The 16,555-nt window shown below is 35.6% G+C and overlaps 1 protein-coding gene across 2 annotated transcripts in view; it reads left to right on the top strand.

Moving 5' to 3' along the window:
• Window positions 1–4,497: 4,497 nt before the first annotated feature.
• LOC107583269 (nuclear factor 1 B-type) overlaps window positions 4,498–16,555 on the top strand; it is a 97,436-nt gene continuing 85,378 nt past the window's right edge. The window contains exon 1 of one of the 2 annotated variants that reach the window (XM_016269431.1): window positions 4,498–4,661. In XM_016269431.1, the coding sequence (XP_016124917.1) occupies window positions 4,566–4,661 (96 nt within the window). In that variant the 5' untranslated portion in view covers window positions 4,498–4,565. The remainder of the gene's footprint in view (window positions 4,662–16,555) is intronic. The other variant, XM_016269435.1, reaches the window with a different exon arrangement.

Raw genomic sequence — 16,555 nt, 5'->3', positions numbered from 1 at the left:
GTCAAACAAAAACTCTGCATAAATGGGTGGCAACAGAATTTAAATGTTTATATTATTTCAGAAATTACACTTAGTTTGGTTTTATGTGTTATAACGTCAGTAAATTAACCGTGATTTATTTCCATTGTCCTGAAGCAGGCATCATTTCTTCTGTGGAGCAACAGGTGGTCATTTGTGAACAAATTAGACTCTCCAATAGATCATGGTAATAGGTTTTGTAATTAATTTTTTTAGATTACTCCATTACTGGCAATCATTTTCTCGTCTTGCATTAATGACTGTTTATTAAAATCCTTTTTCATCCTGAAAAGTCAGTTTACACCCTCACCAATTACAATCACTGTTCACTGCTTTAAAATATATATATCTCGATTATTGTAATTGAATGCTTATTGTATATATATTGAATTAAAATTTGACACTTGTCCATGTGTCTGGCCTGCTAAGTAAACTGGCCTATTTAAACAAATGGCCACCTGTTATTGTTCTAGGAGTGGACATCTGGTTAAACAAAAGAGAGAATTATGGGAATAGAACCTAATAAAGGGAATCTAGAGGAGTGACATTTGGGATGATATCCCTTTTACACATATATTATTGAAGATATTATAATCCTAATGTTTCTTGGACAGTGCTAGACTGGGATTATAGAGCATCTTTGGACATTGGTTATCATTAATTAGTAACAGACAATGGGTCAGCCTTAACTATGAATAAACCTTAAATGACCCTTAGCCATGACTGCTGTATTAGCTCTATTTGAAATGTGACTGTTAGGTATACATGACATTTTTAGAAGCATTATGAAGTACTCGGCATATCTTTTTCATCCTAAATTGATAATGATAATGCTGATATAAATAACATATTTAATACATTAGTATAATTAGATTTAAATACATAGATTTATTGACAAAAGCACTTAACTGTATATGTCACAGTTGTGATTTGTACTAAGTAGATAGCACAAACAGATTTATGCACACAGTATGTCTGTAGCAGCTGTTCACATTACTTGGATCAATTCAACAATTTTCTCTTCCCAGCCTTTCAAATTATTGATTTGCCTATTGATTTTTCATATAAATCTTACAAATACTAGACAGAAAGAAAGTAGAAATCCAATTAAAACTACACTCTAAAAATGTAATCCTAATCCAATCAAGGCTAGAAAATGTATCGAGCTGCAGTGTCAAAATCAATATGGCACAGGTGAAGAAATTCAAGTGAAATGTTAAAAGAATGTCTTTTAAATGTTTTAAAAAAATGCATTTTCAGAAGACAGTGATTTTTTTTTTTGATATAGCAGTGAAGTTGTTCTCTGCTTTCTTCAGTCTGTCTGCTTTCAGTTAGCATCCTTTTTATGGATCAGTCACCTTGTACTTTGGTTTATTATCATTCTGCTAATTATTTATTCGTCTAATGCTTCCATTGGATGAGCTAGAACAGATTTTTTTTTTTTGGATTTTTGATGTAATGAGTTATCATCCTGAAGTGTAAGGAAAGAGAATAATCTTTTTGGACACTGCATCTGTGGAAATGTGGGAAAGGTTTCGGAAATGAATGGAAAGACACAACGCAAAAGGCGAGGAGGATAAACAACACTCTAGGTATTTTTCTGACCGTAGTGCTTCTGAAATGCCACCTCGGCCCCTGAATGTCAGACGCGCTGTGCCCTGACTCGCGGGACGTTCTCACACAATCCCACAATTCACGTGGAGGGAAGCAGCTGCAGGCGGGAACATTCTGTGAGGAGGTGGAGGTTGGGAATGCGCTGCCGAGGGAAAAAGGTCTGGATATGTTACAAAGAGAGTTCCAAACATGGAACAAAGCTGGCATTCAGCATTAAACCCCACTACTCACAGCAAAGAGTCAGGTTGATGCGTAAATCTGCAAATGTCAAAAGCATGACTAGAGCTTCATTTGTTTGTATGTATGTGTATTAAATGTAAATCTGAAGGAGTGGGATGTGAGCGTGCTTTACAGTGCTCAAACATAAGATTGTTGTGTGACTCGAATAAGAACTGTAAATGATGCTTACATTTCTCAGCCTTCCGATGCAAGAGATTCCTTGTAATTGATTGTCATCAAAGCTTGCTTTGCATTGCTTTAAACAGCCAAAGCTGTGCTAATGCTATTAATGCAAGCCAGTTATTATGTGCTAGCTGATGCCTTTGCACACCACAAAGACACTTGTTTCTAGAATATTCCAATTACTTCAATATTTGTAACCTTCTAGAGGCTCATCAGATTTCACAGCTGTGTGTATCTTCAGCTGTCCAGGGATTGCTGTGGGTTTTACATAGAAATTAAATCCAAGATGAGCAGCATAATCGGCCGTTATCATTATCAATGCTAATACAGTTTTAAAGCATCTAATCTCTAAATGAAGTAAGTCACTTTGGGTTTCACAATCAGGTTTAAAACCAGTCTTTAGTCGAAATTGAGATTTATACATTATCTGAAAGCTGAATAAATAGGCTTTTCATTGATGTGTGGTTTGTTAGGATTGGACAATATTTGGCCGAGATACAACTATTTGAAAAATTATTAGAAAAATCTGTAATCTGAGGGTGCAAAAAAATCCAAACATTGAGAAAATCGTCTTTAAAGTTGTCCAAATGAAGGCTAATTGCCCTTAGCAATGCATATTACTAATCAAAAATGAAGTTTCGATATATTTACGGTAGGAAATGTATAAAATATCTTCATGGAACATGATCTTTACTTAATATCCTAATGATTTAAGAGAAAAGAGAAAAAGAGAAAAATCTATAATTTTGACCCATACAATGTATTTTTGGCTATTGCGACAAATGTCCCCGTGCAACTTAAGACTGGTTTTGTGCTCCAGGGTCACAAATAATTGTGATATTTACTAATAAATTTGTTAGAAAAGTCTTTAAAAAAATCGTACAATTATTGAACATAACTTTAAAAAGTAATTGTAGGATATGACTATAAATGATAAATATAGAATAAATATAGAAATATTTTAATTATACAAAAATTTATTCACACATTTTGAAACAGTTTTAAGAAGGAACCTTTCTTTGAATCTACAAGTTTTTGCTTTCCTTTCCCCCCCAAATAATTGGAAACGTTTTACAGTTCAGTTGGTTTAACAGTGCTAACTTTAGCTTAACAAACTCATCAGAAAACCGTTCACTATTCCACTATTCTTTCGATCCTTTTACATCTGTTTCAACAGTACACCCATTGTCTTCTCCATCTCAAGATTCATCCCTCCATGTTGCATCAGACTACTCATTCTTAAAACTCTTGACAACTGTCAAGTGTTTAACTATTAATGTAAAGAGTACTTTAGAGCTTGCTTCTTTGTTTATTTTATCTACACTCAATTTTATTTAAAAAAATTACAACAAAAAATCTAGTTCTCTTTTTTTTAAGGATGAATTCTGTTGACGGACTTTGAGCGCTAACTATTTTTCTGACAAACTATCTTTCTTTACATTAGCAATTTTGCTATTGCTTCAGTGATACTTGAGAACATGACAGAATGATTAACACTTCTAATGCGTGTTCCAGAGCTTTATAGAGTCATTTATAAAGAATCATCACATGAAAATGTTTCATCAACACCAACCTCATGTTTCAGTTCAAAATACGTCAGGGTAACACATTTTTCTCACTTTTTCTAAAATTCATTGGCATAGCAACACACCTTAATTTGATTAACTACACTGTAGAAACAACTGTATCATTTTTTTTAAGTATCAACTATTGAGAATTTTTAGTTTCTTTAATCTGTGTGTGAATGAGGATGTGTAAATCCTCTTTCTTCTTCTGAATCAGTAGAGTTTGTCCTTTAATGTTTAGAAAGTGATGGTCAAAGCTTGGTGAAGTGCGCCAGGTTTGTTAGTGAATGGACTTGGAATACCTGTCTGTGTTTGCGCCACTCTTTCTTTCTCTCTTTCCTGCTCCCTCTCTCTCTCCCTCCCTCATTTGCTGTAAGTCTGTGATATCTGAACCGTGCCCGGCTCTCATGTCTATGAAACTCCCCAGTCTTTGTTTGGGGAATATAATTCCCATTTGGGCCTCCCTTCATCAACATGAGGAGCGTATGGGGGAGGGGGGCCAAAATGTGTGTGTGTGTGTGTATTTATGGGGGGGGGGTCCAAAAACCATAATCAACAATATAGAACCAATGAAAATGCCAAAAACCATTGTAAACCGTCCTTGCACAGAGACACCTCATTGGTTACCCACTTGTTGTACTGTTCAAGATGCCAAAAAAAAAAAAATCCATGCTCCTGTTCTGCGTAGCTTAAAAAATTAAAGTCCTGGCCGAGGTGGGGGGCTTTCTCTGTGTGTGTGTGTGTGTGTGTGTGAGGGATTCAGATCCTGATCCTGTCATTATAGGCAGCACTGGAGGCTGGAGTCATCGCTGCAGCACAGGGCTGCTTGCGTGTGTGTGTGTGTGTGTGTGCGTGCACTTTTTTCTCCCATAATGCAGTGTGATAAGGATTGGCCTACATGGGGCTGAGAGAGTGGCGTCTGATGAAGGCTTGATTAGTGTGTTATCTACTCCTGAGCTGCTCCTGATGAAAGCTACTGACGGGAGAATGGCTGGGAAAACGGCAGACAGCTCCATCAAATGGCAACTATGTTATGACATGACAGCCAGGACCTGGTGGATGGTAAGTTTGGTGCTTTTAGGAGTTTTTTTTTTCTTCGCTTTTTCCCACCAATTTTTGGAGTGACATAACTCCTCCTTCGGTGCGATTCATAGCATGTCTTAGAGAAAAGGTTTTGCAGAGTAGTTGTTTGAATTTGAATTCTTTGTTTTATCATTTGAAAGTTATTTAACAATATTTACATAATTATTTACAGAATCTTTTTGTGATTTGTCAAACCATATATGTGTATGTTTGTATATATTTGCTTAATTTTTTTTCTGCTGTACTTTTATTTCTTTTACATTTATTTTAGCATATTGCTGATATGTAATCCTGCTTTATACCCGGTCTTCTAATGTGTTTATATTTAGCAAAATATGTGTTGTATACGGATGTCACTGGTGTCAGGTGAGGTCAGGACCTTGCGTTAAACTCTGTGTCAGGAGGTCAAGGTTTTTTTTAGAGTCCCTCTTCTGTTTGCATGCTGCGATCTATATTAATTTTAGGTTATAACTCACCTTTAATCATGTTTAAGGGCTCAGTCCCAATTCTTGCTGTTATGGGGATTTTGAGAGTATATCGGCGATGATCCATGGCCACTTCAGATGAAAATTAAAAGAAGAAGTATAAGAGATAAAGTGTTATTCCAGCTGATGTTTCTTGCAGCCGTTGCTCGGATGATTTCTGATGATGTTTTTGATGTTGCTCGGTTGATTTCGTGACTTACTCCACTAGTTTTACTCATGCCACTCATGAACACTTTCGCACAAGATGTGGTCTTACCCTGCACTTGTTGACATTTTTCTCTGTGTTTGTCTATTTTCCCTCTTGGCAGACAAAAGCCTCTTGTTTGAGTGTCGCTTTCAATGAAGCTACTGCTGGTTCTCATTCCACTATGAATGTTATTATAATTCTTTTTGAAGTTAAATACTTTTTTTCCTTTTGCCAGCCATTTTAACAGTTAACAGTTTATCAGTGTGTTTTTAATAGGGCAGTTACAACAATTAGGGTGTAAAGGGATGCTTCAAAATCAGTGTTTTAATTTTTAATTTTAATTTTATTATTATTATAAACATTAGCATTCTAAAAATTATTAACATGATTTAGCATTATAAACATTTTTATAGATAAAACAGTGTTTAGAAAGGAATCATCTTTGTTGCATAAGACGAAGTCCAAAATTTTATGGTAACTTGCTTTGCTTATTTGGATACAATATAACACTTGTGTTTTCAGTTAAGTAATTATATATGAAGTAATTAGTCATTCATTTTGTGTAAAACTGTGACTTCTGTCTGAGCCATTTGTCTATGGGACTCATCGACAAACGTAATAACAAATACAAATTAAATTGTATATAAGGATTATACAAAATTTAAAGTTACATTATTGTTATGTGTTTATTTGAGGACGATTGCAATGACCATCGTTCTTTGCTTATAAGCAATGTTAACATTTGTCTTTTCTGGTTGTAGATAGGTTTAGGGTTACACACTCATTAGTGCAGTGTTTTATTGTGCACTATTAATTTTTTTAAATATTATGCATATTGTATATTTTTTTTAACTGAAAATTAGTAAACAAAAAAGCAGTAATTGAATCTGGAACACTGCCACTGCCTTTATACTTAATCATTTCCAGTACAAATGTGACCCTGGCTGTGAAAACCCAGCTAAAGTCTTGTGTGTGTGTGTGTGCGTGTGTGTGTGTGTGTGTGTGTGTGTGTGTGTGTGTGTGTGTGTGTGTGTGTGTGTGTGTGTGTGTGTGTGATTGACTGTTTTCTACATAAAATCATCCTTTATAAGGCAAAGAACATTCTGTGAAAATGTAACCTTGATATCTTTAATATTGATTGAGTAAGGTTGTGTCAAAGTTTGAAATCATGGTTGTTAATTATGTCAATGGAAATTGGAAGTAATGGAAATTAATGGTTGAAATCAAACTTTGATGCCTGTTATCTTATAATTAGATTTTGAGACTTTAGCCTGGATTTCACAGACAGGGTCACAAATGTTACAGTATACATGAATATTATACAGTAGATTTGTATACATTAATAAAAATAAAATAAAATATGCCATGTGTTTACTACTGAATATTGACAGATGGGAGATCTATCCTTTTCATGCAGTGTCCAATGGAATATCTGAGTTCAATCAAGAATTTGGAACATTTCACAATATTTCTATTTTCTGTATTTCACATAAAGAAAAAAAAAAGACATGGTTTAATTTGAAACACTAACCACTCAGATACTCAAGACTAAGAAACTGGCTCAAAATGTCAAAACTGTCAGCAGATGCTGGGGTGGGCTAGGAAAGAGAGGAAAGCAGCATTTATCGCTAATCCCTGTGGCCAACAGTCGTTCATTAAGGTACACACTACGGTCCCCCATTTTTTTTTGATTATTAAGGGTCTTTTTTTTGCAAGAGTCCCTCTGTCTGGCTTGCTTTGTGCAGCTGGGAGACTGATGTCAGTCTGCATGCCAGCCTCCCAGCAATCTGGCCTTCAGACGATGCTCCTGCTCTCCTGCCGAATGTGGGTCGAAGATTAGCATAATACCAACTAATCGTGAATAACATTAGCATTGAGTAAGGCAGTAATTAAAAGGATTAGCAGTAGGGGAAGAAATAAATGAGGAAATTCTGTGACAACTATGTTTATGATATTGATTGGATGACCACTGGGCTCTGATGCTCAGGGCTGTTTCATGGGTCGCAGGGGGGCCGCCCGGGCCTGGGCGATATTGAAATAATTCAGTATCGATTATTTTGGATTCATATCGTGTACAGTACATGCCAAATATTCTCAAGGAAAAAAAATTCTCAACTAATGCTGTAAAATATACATGAGAGTCGGTACTACATTACTATAATATTGAAGGTTAAAATTGACTGATTTGTTAAATTACACTTAATGAAGTTTTTAAAATAATAAAGTTACAATTACATAATAATATTTCTACTTCAATTCGTTTTTGTTTTTTTAATATAAACATTTAAATGGTGGCTGTCAAAAACTTGATGGATTTATTCAAACATAAATGAAACACTGAAGAACAGCAAAAATTATGAATATGTTATATGGCGCATATATTTAGCAGTTATATCTACAATTTATTTTTCTAGCTTACTAATGAGTTTATGGTCACCGAATTAGTTTTTCTGAGGTAAATGTGACGTTTCGTGACATTGTTTACAAGCCGTTATTGACGTCTCTGCCCGGCTGAAACACTAATTGAGAGATTACATGAGACAGGATAAGAATTGTAAATTTGTACTCTTTATTTTAACTTACCTTCGGATGTTTAGTCATGATTATTTTGTTTTACTGAACCGATGTGCGCCGCGCTACAGCGATCTGCCACTCCACATTAAACAGCGCCAAAACGGCATTTATTGTTTAAATACTGCAATACAATGGACAAAATCTGAGACTTTGTTTCATATTAAAAGTACCAAAGCACAATGCATATTGCGATATGGAGTGCCCTTCAATGTTCCATCCATTAACTGAAAACAGGCTAGAATAATCGATTCTTGGGATTTAAGAAACGATAAGCTTTATGTTTGAAACAGCTTCACAGTCTACTTACACAGTAGACATACATTTCTGTGTTGCAAACATTAAATAATAACGAAAGTATTGGGATAAAAGTTTAGTCCGGACATAAACTCTGATGTTGCGTCAGCCGCGATCAAATGACGTTCGGAACTATGTTCCACTTCAAATATAGATTTTGTTACATTATGCCAGTAGGTGGCAACCAGTGACTGTTAAAATGTATTTGATGTCTGTATCATTCAAGAGATCTGTTAAAAAAAATGGACGAAACAAGTATTCATTCAATGATTTTGTTATAATGAATTCATTTAAAGTAGCCCAATAAATATTTTTAAATAGTCTCATTTATAACATTAAATATAATATTTTGTCAAAAACTTTTGTCAGTAAATTAGCCTACATATTATTTTGTTTGGTTGTCTAATGTTTTGTTTTCAGAATCGGGAGAACCGTGATCTATATTCTAAAAATCAATTATCCAGAATCATAGCTTAAAAATACATAGGCTAATACATTTGGCACCTAACTACTATTAGTAGGCCTACTGTTCTAATATTAAAATGTGCCCCCCCCCCACCCCATGGAGATGATGACCAACATGGTGACCAGTTTATAATTGGCAGAAAAAGTAAGCACTGCTTATGTTAGAACTTGTCTGTTTTTACACCAGGTGTGGTGACTGTAGTAATTATTCTGAAAATGTTGAGTCAAGTCAAGTCACCTTTATTTATATAGAGTTTTTTAAAATACAGATTGTGTCAAAGCAGATTTACAGTATTAAACAGGAAAATAATGTGTTGATAATGCAAGGGGACAATAGTTTTTTTTTCTGACAACACTCAGTTTTTCAGATAAAGTCGGTCTAAATATGTATTAATGGAATATGGATTAACAAATACAGGTTTTTGGTAAAGGACATTCCTAAAAAGAGAAGAGTCATGAGGAGCTTAGGGTTTAACCCTTCAATGATCAGCTTGAAACTTGATCACAACATGGGATTAGTGTCAGCTGACATTATGACAGTAGTGACGTTGTACTTTTAGATAGGTCACCTTGGTGCTTTTGATTTAGTCTCAAATCCTCAGACTGATCTAACAACTAAATGTTTTGTTTGTCTGGAAGCTAAACTCTCTCCGTAATCACAGTGTTAATTATTCCGGCTGTTGGGCACACCTCAGGTTAGTTTGATCATTATCGTAGGGATCAAGCTCAACTTCCTCTAACTGCTCTCTGCCAGCAGTGTGTATTATCAGAGCAGCATGTTTAAAGCATCTGCCACCTTCATCTCACCATCAAACTCTAGTACCACTAGTACTCTACCACCACTACTGCCATAATAATGATTAATAGTAATTTTAATACTACTTCTAATAGTACAGTTCGTGTCATTATGTGTAAAACATATTCAATGACAACAAATGTAACTGTATTGTTGTTGTTGTCGTTGTTGTTATTTGTTTAGAGTCTTTCCAAAGCTGAAGGACAAGGTGCAATCAGATAAATACAAATACATTGTTGTTTTACTTTACGTGGAGCAGGTCACCCCATGTAGACCGCCAGTTTAAGATCACATGACCACCTGAATACTACTCGCTTTATGTCTGCTTTTATTGGACACTTACTGTTGAGAAATAAATTAGCTGACTGTGAGTAGAGCCTTTATACAATGACAGTGGTACTAAAAATATTTCTTTTGCATGATATTGCACCCATAGAAGTCAGTACAGTCAGTAACTGTCAAATCAGTTAGCACAATACCATTAATACCGTAGGTATTTCTGTTGAATAATTAATTACTTTGTGGCCATTTAAAAAGTATAGCCCTATATTCGGATGGGATTGAACAACCTTTCCTGAGTTTTCTGGATAACGTTTGAGTTTATAGAAATGGCTGCTTATAATTAACCAACGTAACTAAGCAGATAAATCTATAGATATAGCTTACCTGATGCTGATATTAAAAAGTCCAGTCTTAGTGATTTGGCTCTTCATAATGTTATATTTTAAAATTGTATATGTATTTTATATTTATATTATCTATTTTTGTTTCCTAAGATGCTGTTCAGGTGCAGGTGAAAGGTGCAACATACGGAAGATTAGTGCACACACAGTAGGTCAGGTTAGTCAAAAACACCCATGGCAGACATTCACATTGAGGATTAGAGTTCTCAGAGGACCACTGAGTTTGCCGAAAAAGAGTAGGAAATTTGTTCTGGAATTTTTTAGGCTTGTGTGAGAAAAAAACACAGACTTGGCAGATTCCAATGGGATTAAAATCGCAAAGAAAACTAGTCCTGTTCGAATAGGACTTATGTTTTATAGTATGAATGTAATCCAGATGTACTACATTTACCATGTTGCCATGTGACCTATCATTGTCAGAGAGCAACAGTGCCTGCACACTTTTTCAAGGGCCTTGGTTCCAGCAGTATTTTTCCCATAGGGACTTTGTTAAAAATATATAATATATAAGTCAAGAACCAAACCAACCAGCAACAAGTTTAAACATTACTAACTTTGATTTGATGCCTAAAAAGTATTGAAAAAAAAAAATCAGACAAAAAGGCAAAGGTACTTAGCATATTTAATGAGGGAAAGAAATCCCGTACACTCATGTGATGCATGGCAAACTTTATAATCAAATAAAAAATTTTTTACTTGTCTGTTATGGTATGGTAAACGTAATAAGAGTATTATATGTGGTTCTGAATTCCTCAACCGTGAATTTGGACATCCTACTCTTTTTACATACTTTTTCTTACCTACTATATAGTAGGGAAGTTTGCATATTCGGATGCAGCCTGGGTACTTATTGAATTCTTTTGGAATACTGGCACTTATGTGTACACTTGAGACAATTTTCAAAAAGCTGTGAAAAGGCGTATATTAGTATGCTTACTATCTGTTGACTTATCTTTGAGAGATCAGATGGAGAGCATTTTGAAGAGAATGATTGACCAGGGGTTCTTTAACTGTTACAGCAATGTGTAGCCATGCCTGACGAGGATCTGCTTAGGGCAATTAGGAAACAAAAGGCCTCTTTGTTCTAAACAGGGTTGGGGGGTCGATGAGGGGACGTTAAGAAAGAAAGGAGCCTTGAGAGAGGAAAAAGGGAATCATCAAGTTATGGACCAGAACTGCTGCATGGAGGAATAGTGTGTATTAATGTAACCTGGCCACTTATATTAACTGTTCTCATTAAATATAGGAGAATTAAGTATAAATTGAGATTATGAATTAAGGTCATCAATAATAATTGTGTAGTAAGGCAGAGTTTAATGCTATAACAATGTTCTTGTTTATTCTTGTTTACTGCTCGTTGTCTTGTTTCTCTTTGTTTTTCTCTTTTTAAAACCTCATGAAAAAAAAGAAAAGCTGTTGCTTTTGTTTAAACCTTAATTCACTCAATGCAGACTTGCTTACACCCTAAATGCCTACCAGCAGATCTAATGTGAGAACTGCAGATAAATTATGATTATATAATTTGTTGTTTACCTGCAGCATTAGCCCTAAATTGTTGCATGAGAAGAATCATTTATATGAAGTATTAGAACTCTAAACTACTAGTATTAAAACTCTAGACTTCTGTTAAAAAAATGTCTTTCTTCAAACAAACTAAAAAAACATTTCTGCTCAACACAAAAGAAGATATTTTGAAGAATGTGGGTAACTGAACAGTTGATGGTTCCCATTGAGTTCCATAGTAAGGAAAACATTCTAAATTATCAGTTCAACACATTCTTCAAAATATCTTCTTTTGTGTTCAGCAGAAGAAAGAGATACCGGTTTGGAGCAACCTGCTGGGCAAATGATGACTGAATTTTCATTTTTGGGTGAACTGTACCTTTAATGTATTTGAATGTTTATTAATCTCACTGCAGCTGCTTATCTTCATTTATATGCTTTAGTGCTGAAACGATCAAGTGCCAAATGATAAGACAGAATTTAAATATACACAGTCATTATCCACAGACAGAAGAATCAAACATTTGAATGTAAATGGACTGTTGTTCTGATGCATATGTGATACAGTTACATGTTATAGTTGTGGTAACTGGGAGACTCTCATCACTATTACAAGGATGTCTCTACTCTAATTTTTTGGAGTATTATTAGAACTCAACATTGCACATGCTAATATTATTGATATCCTTCAACATACCCTTCACACACAAACTTTTAATGTGATGTGATCACAAGTAAACAACTTCAGTATTTATACCACTGTTTATGGAGGAAACCCCCTCTTTAGCGAAGATGAAAGATAAAATATCAGACCATGATGCTTCTATAGTTGTGGCTAATGAAGATGCACATTGTTACAAGAACATGTGTTCTGAGACCAGACAAAGGCCTGCAGGGATGCACATTTCATGCGACATAGGTGCATGCTTGTCCTGTCAATCAAGACCTATTGAAGTGAGGAGGGAGACAGACGCACATAGAGAGAGAAAGCAAGCACACAGCAGTTTTGCCTGGCTCTTCTGTGGAGGCCTGCTGCTTTTTTCTCGTAGCTGAAGGATTTGCGATGCATGCACGGGTGTGTGTGTGTGAGTGTGAATGGGACGCAGTGGTTTTGGCAGGAATCCATGTTTACTATAAGCTTTCTCCTTGTTTATTTGAGCGTGCATCTCGTTGTTGCTCTTGTTCTTGGTGGCTGGTTCGTAGTAGCGAGGAACAAGGACAGTCTTTCATGGTTGTCAACAGGTGCAAAAGAGCTCCTTCTGCGTGTCTCTGAGTGTGTCTTTGTGGTTTTTGATGTGTAAGTGTGTGAAAGTTTTTGTTTTGTTTTGCTTTTAAAGACGAATCATTGGGCAAAGAGACAGGAAATAAGAAAACTAACATTAAAAATCGAATGACATTGTAACAAAAACAACACATACATGCTACATTGCTACATTTCACTAAGTTAAATTATTTGACACGCCTTTGATGGTAAAGACAACACTGGTAAAGCACTGGTTTGGGTCATTGTTGATGTGTTTTCATTAATAACATCAGCTACACTTTTAGTAGTCTCTACCATCCAACAGTCAGAATTATCCGTGTCTAGAATTACTACAGTTGCGGTAATATTAACTGGACACAGTAAGGTAATTAATAAGTCTTTATCTCTGCCAAGTTTTCCTAATGATCCATTTGTAGCAGTGGTTTCATATACATGGTCGTTTGCTGCCATCTGGTGCCTAAATCGTCTGGTGCGTACATATTAAAAACTGAGGGTGTCTTAAAATATCCTAAAAACATACAGGTCAGTCAGATGTTGGTTATGCTTGTCTCCTCTCTGTCGTCACTGTGGTATAGAGGGATATACATATATATATATTTTTGAGTTACAAGAATATTAATTGAAAGTAAATATTTCAATTAAAGTGAGGTTTTGAAGTGTAAAAAGACACTATATGGTAGACTACAGTATCACCAATATCATCACACTTGCAGACTTTTAGTCGATTTAGATTTTTGCTTTAGTTTTTTCAGAATATGAACATCATTTTGTCACTCAAAATAGCAGCCTTACATAGGAACGTTTGCCGTGACCCGGATTCGTACCGGGGTTAGTGCGCCCACAACGCAGAGTAGGCTACTGACCGCTATACGACCATGGTAGGCTACTGACCGGTATACGACCATACGCCGACAGCCGGTTCCCATATCACCAATATCATCACACTTGCAGACTTTTAGTCGATTTAGATTTTTGCTTTAGCTTTTTCAGAATATGAACATAATTTTGTCACTCAAAATAGCAGCCTTACATAGGAACGTTTGCCGTGACCCGGATTCGTACCAGGGTTAGTGCGCCCACAACGCAGAGTAGGCTACTGACCGGTATACGACCATACGCCGACAGCCGGTTCCCTACCGCATCCTTGTGGGCTGAATGGAAACTGCGCAGTACGTACGCTCCGCCTCATAACCTCTGGAAGAGTAACACCCAAGAGGTGCTGGTGCCGCACATTCTGCCTTAGAAAACGGTATTTTGAAGTTATTTACATATTAAATTGATCAACAAAGAGCAAAGATTTTATTCTAACCAAATTTTTTTTCTTATGTAGGCCTAATTAAAAGAAATACCCACAACTGTTTTACTGATTAAAAGTTTGATTTGTTTAAAATTTATATCATATCTATATCATAGATTTTTTTTTCCTATGAAGGTTAAATTATTACGTCAGCTTACTTATACCGACACTCCGAGTAGCTCACCGTTTTCGAACAGCATATTATTAACTAATCGGCTGTTCCTAACATTCTGCCCCTGCATTATTTCTACAACATCAAATCAAGTAACAGTGCAAAACCTGCTCTTCTACTTTTACTGCCGTGACCCGGATTCGAACCGGGGTTGCTAACACAACGCAGAGTACTAACCACTATACGATCACGGCGAGCTATGAGAGCAGGTGGAAACGGGAGGTTCATTCACACATATCTAAGGTTTTACCATTACTGTGGCAGCGCAACAACAATCTCCGAAAAAAATATGTAGATATGACACGTCATGGCTCTGTGTTTTTTTTTCCCTACCGCATCCTTGTGGGCTGAATGGAAACTGCGCAGTACGTACGCTCCGCCTCATAACCTCTGGAAGAGTAACACCCAAGAGGTGCTGGTGCCGCACATTCTGCCTTAGAAAACGGTATTTTGAAGTTATTTACATATTAAATTGATCAACAAAGAGCAAAGATTTTATTCTAACCAAATTTTTTTTCTTATGTAGGCCTAATTAAAAGAAATAACCACAACTGTTTTACTGATTAAAAGTTTGATTTGTTTAAAATTTATATCATATCATAGATTTTTTTTCCCTATGAAGGTTAAATTATTACGTCAGCTTACTTATACCGACACTCCGAGTAGCTCACCGTTTTCGAACAGCATATTATTAACTAATCGGCTGTTCCTAACATTCTGCCCCTTCATTAGAGTACTAACCACTATACGATCACGGCGAGCTATGAGAGCAGGTAGAAACGTGAGGTTCATTCACACATATCTAAGGTTTTACCATTACTGTGGCAGCGCAACAACAATCTCCGAAAAAAATATGTAGATATGACACGTCATGGCTCTGTGTTTTTTTTATATATATATATATATTTCATGGACTCATGTAATAATTCACGGGTGGCTTTAAGTGGCTAATCTGTGGGCACTCTGTGGTCCTGTTGTTTAAGTATAAAACTGCAAAATTAAAGTGATTAAAGGACATTTGTGTGTGCATTGGTTAATAGTCAAACCAGTTATTTGATGTCCAAGTTAGGTTGCAGGTTTCTAAGCCATTAGACGAAGTGCTTTTTTGGAACTATAGTAAATGAAGGGGACTCGAAGACAGCAGAGCCTGGTCACTGGCATTCTATATGTTAGAACATGATGCAGTCTACAGTTGTTCTTTTGAAAATTACCAAAATGCATCTTGCGAATGTGTTATTCATCTGAGTCTCTCCTATATTCTAGTTTGTTTAACATCACCTGCTTGCAGTCTAGGCCCGCTGATACAAATATGGCCTTGTGGCGCGATATGAAAATGCATTGGATGTATTCAGGCCACTTAAGAGCAAAGACCATTTATATTGCAAACCTACATATTATAATAAAACATAATAATAGTATAATACTCGACAAACGTCGAACAACAACTGACTATGACGTCTAATTGTTAAACATTTGCATTTTAGCACAACTATTTTAGAATTTAGCACTTCACAAAGATTCCAATTATGAAGCAGAATTACACGAAATATGTAAAATCCATCCATCCATTTCCCAAAAGGCTTTATCCTCTTTAGGGTCGCGGGGGCTGAACCCCAGCGTCTCGGGTCACAGACGGGGGACACCCTGACAGGATTGCCTGTAATGTAATATGAAATTATAGTATGAATTTATTGAAAACTGAATAGACAAAACATGACGACACAATAATTCTTGTTTAAAAAAAGAAAAAGTTAGCCTATTTCATTCAAATTAAAATAAATAAATAAAATAAAATAAAAAACGATTTATCAATTTCATATTCATACGTAGACCTATATTCATTTTTCATATAACTCGAGCGTAATGATCAAATTGATGAGCTACAAATAGGCTAGCTGCAGTTTTTAGTTGGTCAAAGTGGCCGCCAAGAAACACGTGTTATTTTTTAACACAAAACGGACATCCAAACCCAACACGGCATTTGAAAGGTTGCTTGGTTAGAGAGGTAGTGTTATTAAAAACAATAAATGTGCATAGTCTTTTCATATTCATAAAAAGAAAAATATCCTACCATATATGACTTGAGGTGTAATCTAGACTAATTCATATATATATATATATATATATATATATATATATATATATATATATAT

This window comes from Sinocyclocheilus grahami, unplaced genomic scaffold (assembly GCF_001515645.1).
Source record: "Sinocyclocheilus grahami isolate Dianchi unplaced genomic scaffold, SAMN03320097.WGS_v1.1 scaffold52.1, whole genome shotgun sequence".
NCBI classification, from domain to species: domain Eukaryota; kingdom Metazoa; phylum Chordata; class Actinopteri; order Cypriniformes; family Cyprinidae; genus Sinocyclocheilus; species Sinocyclocheilus grahami.
Note: the sequence above shows the minus strand (reverse complement) of the source record. Positions and strands in the feature narration are given on the sequence as shown.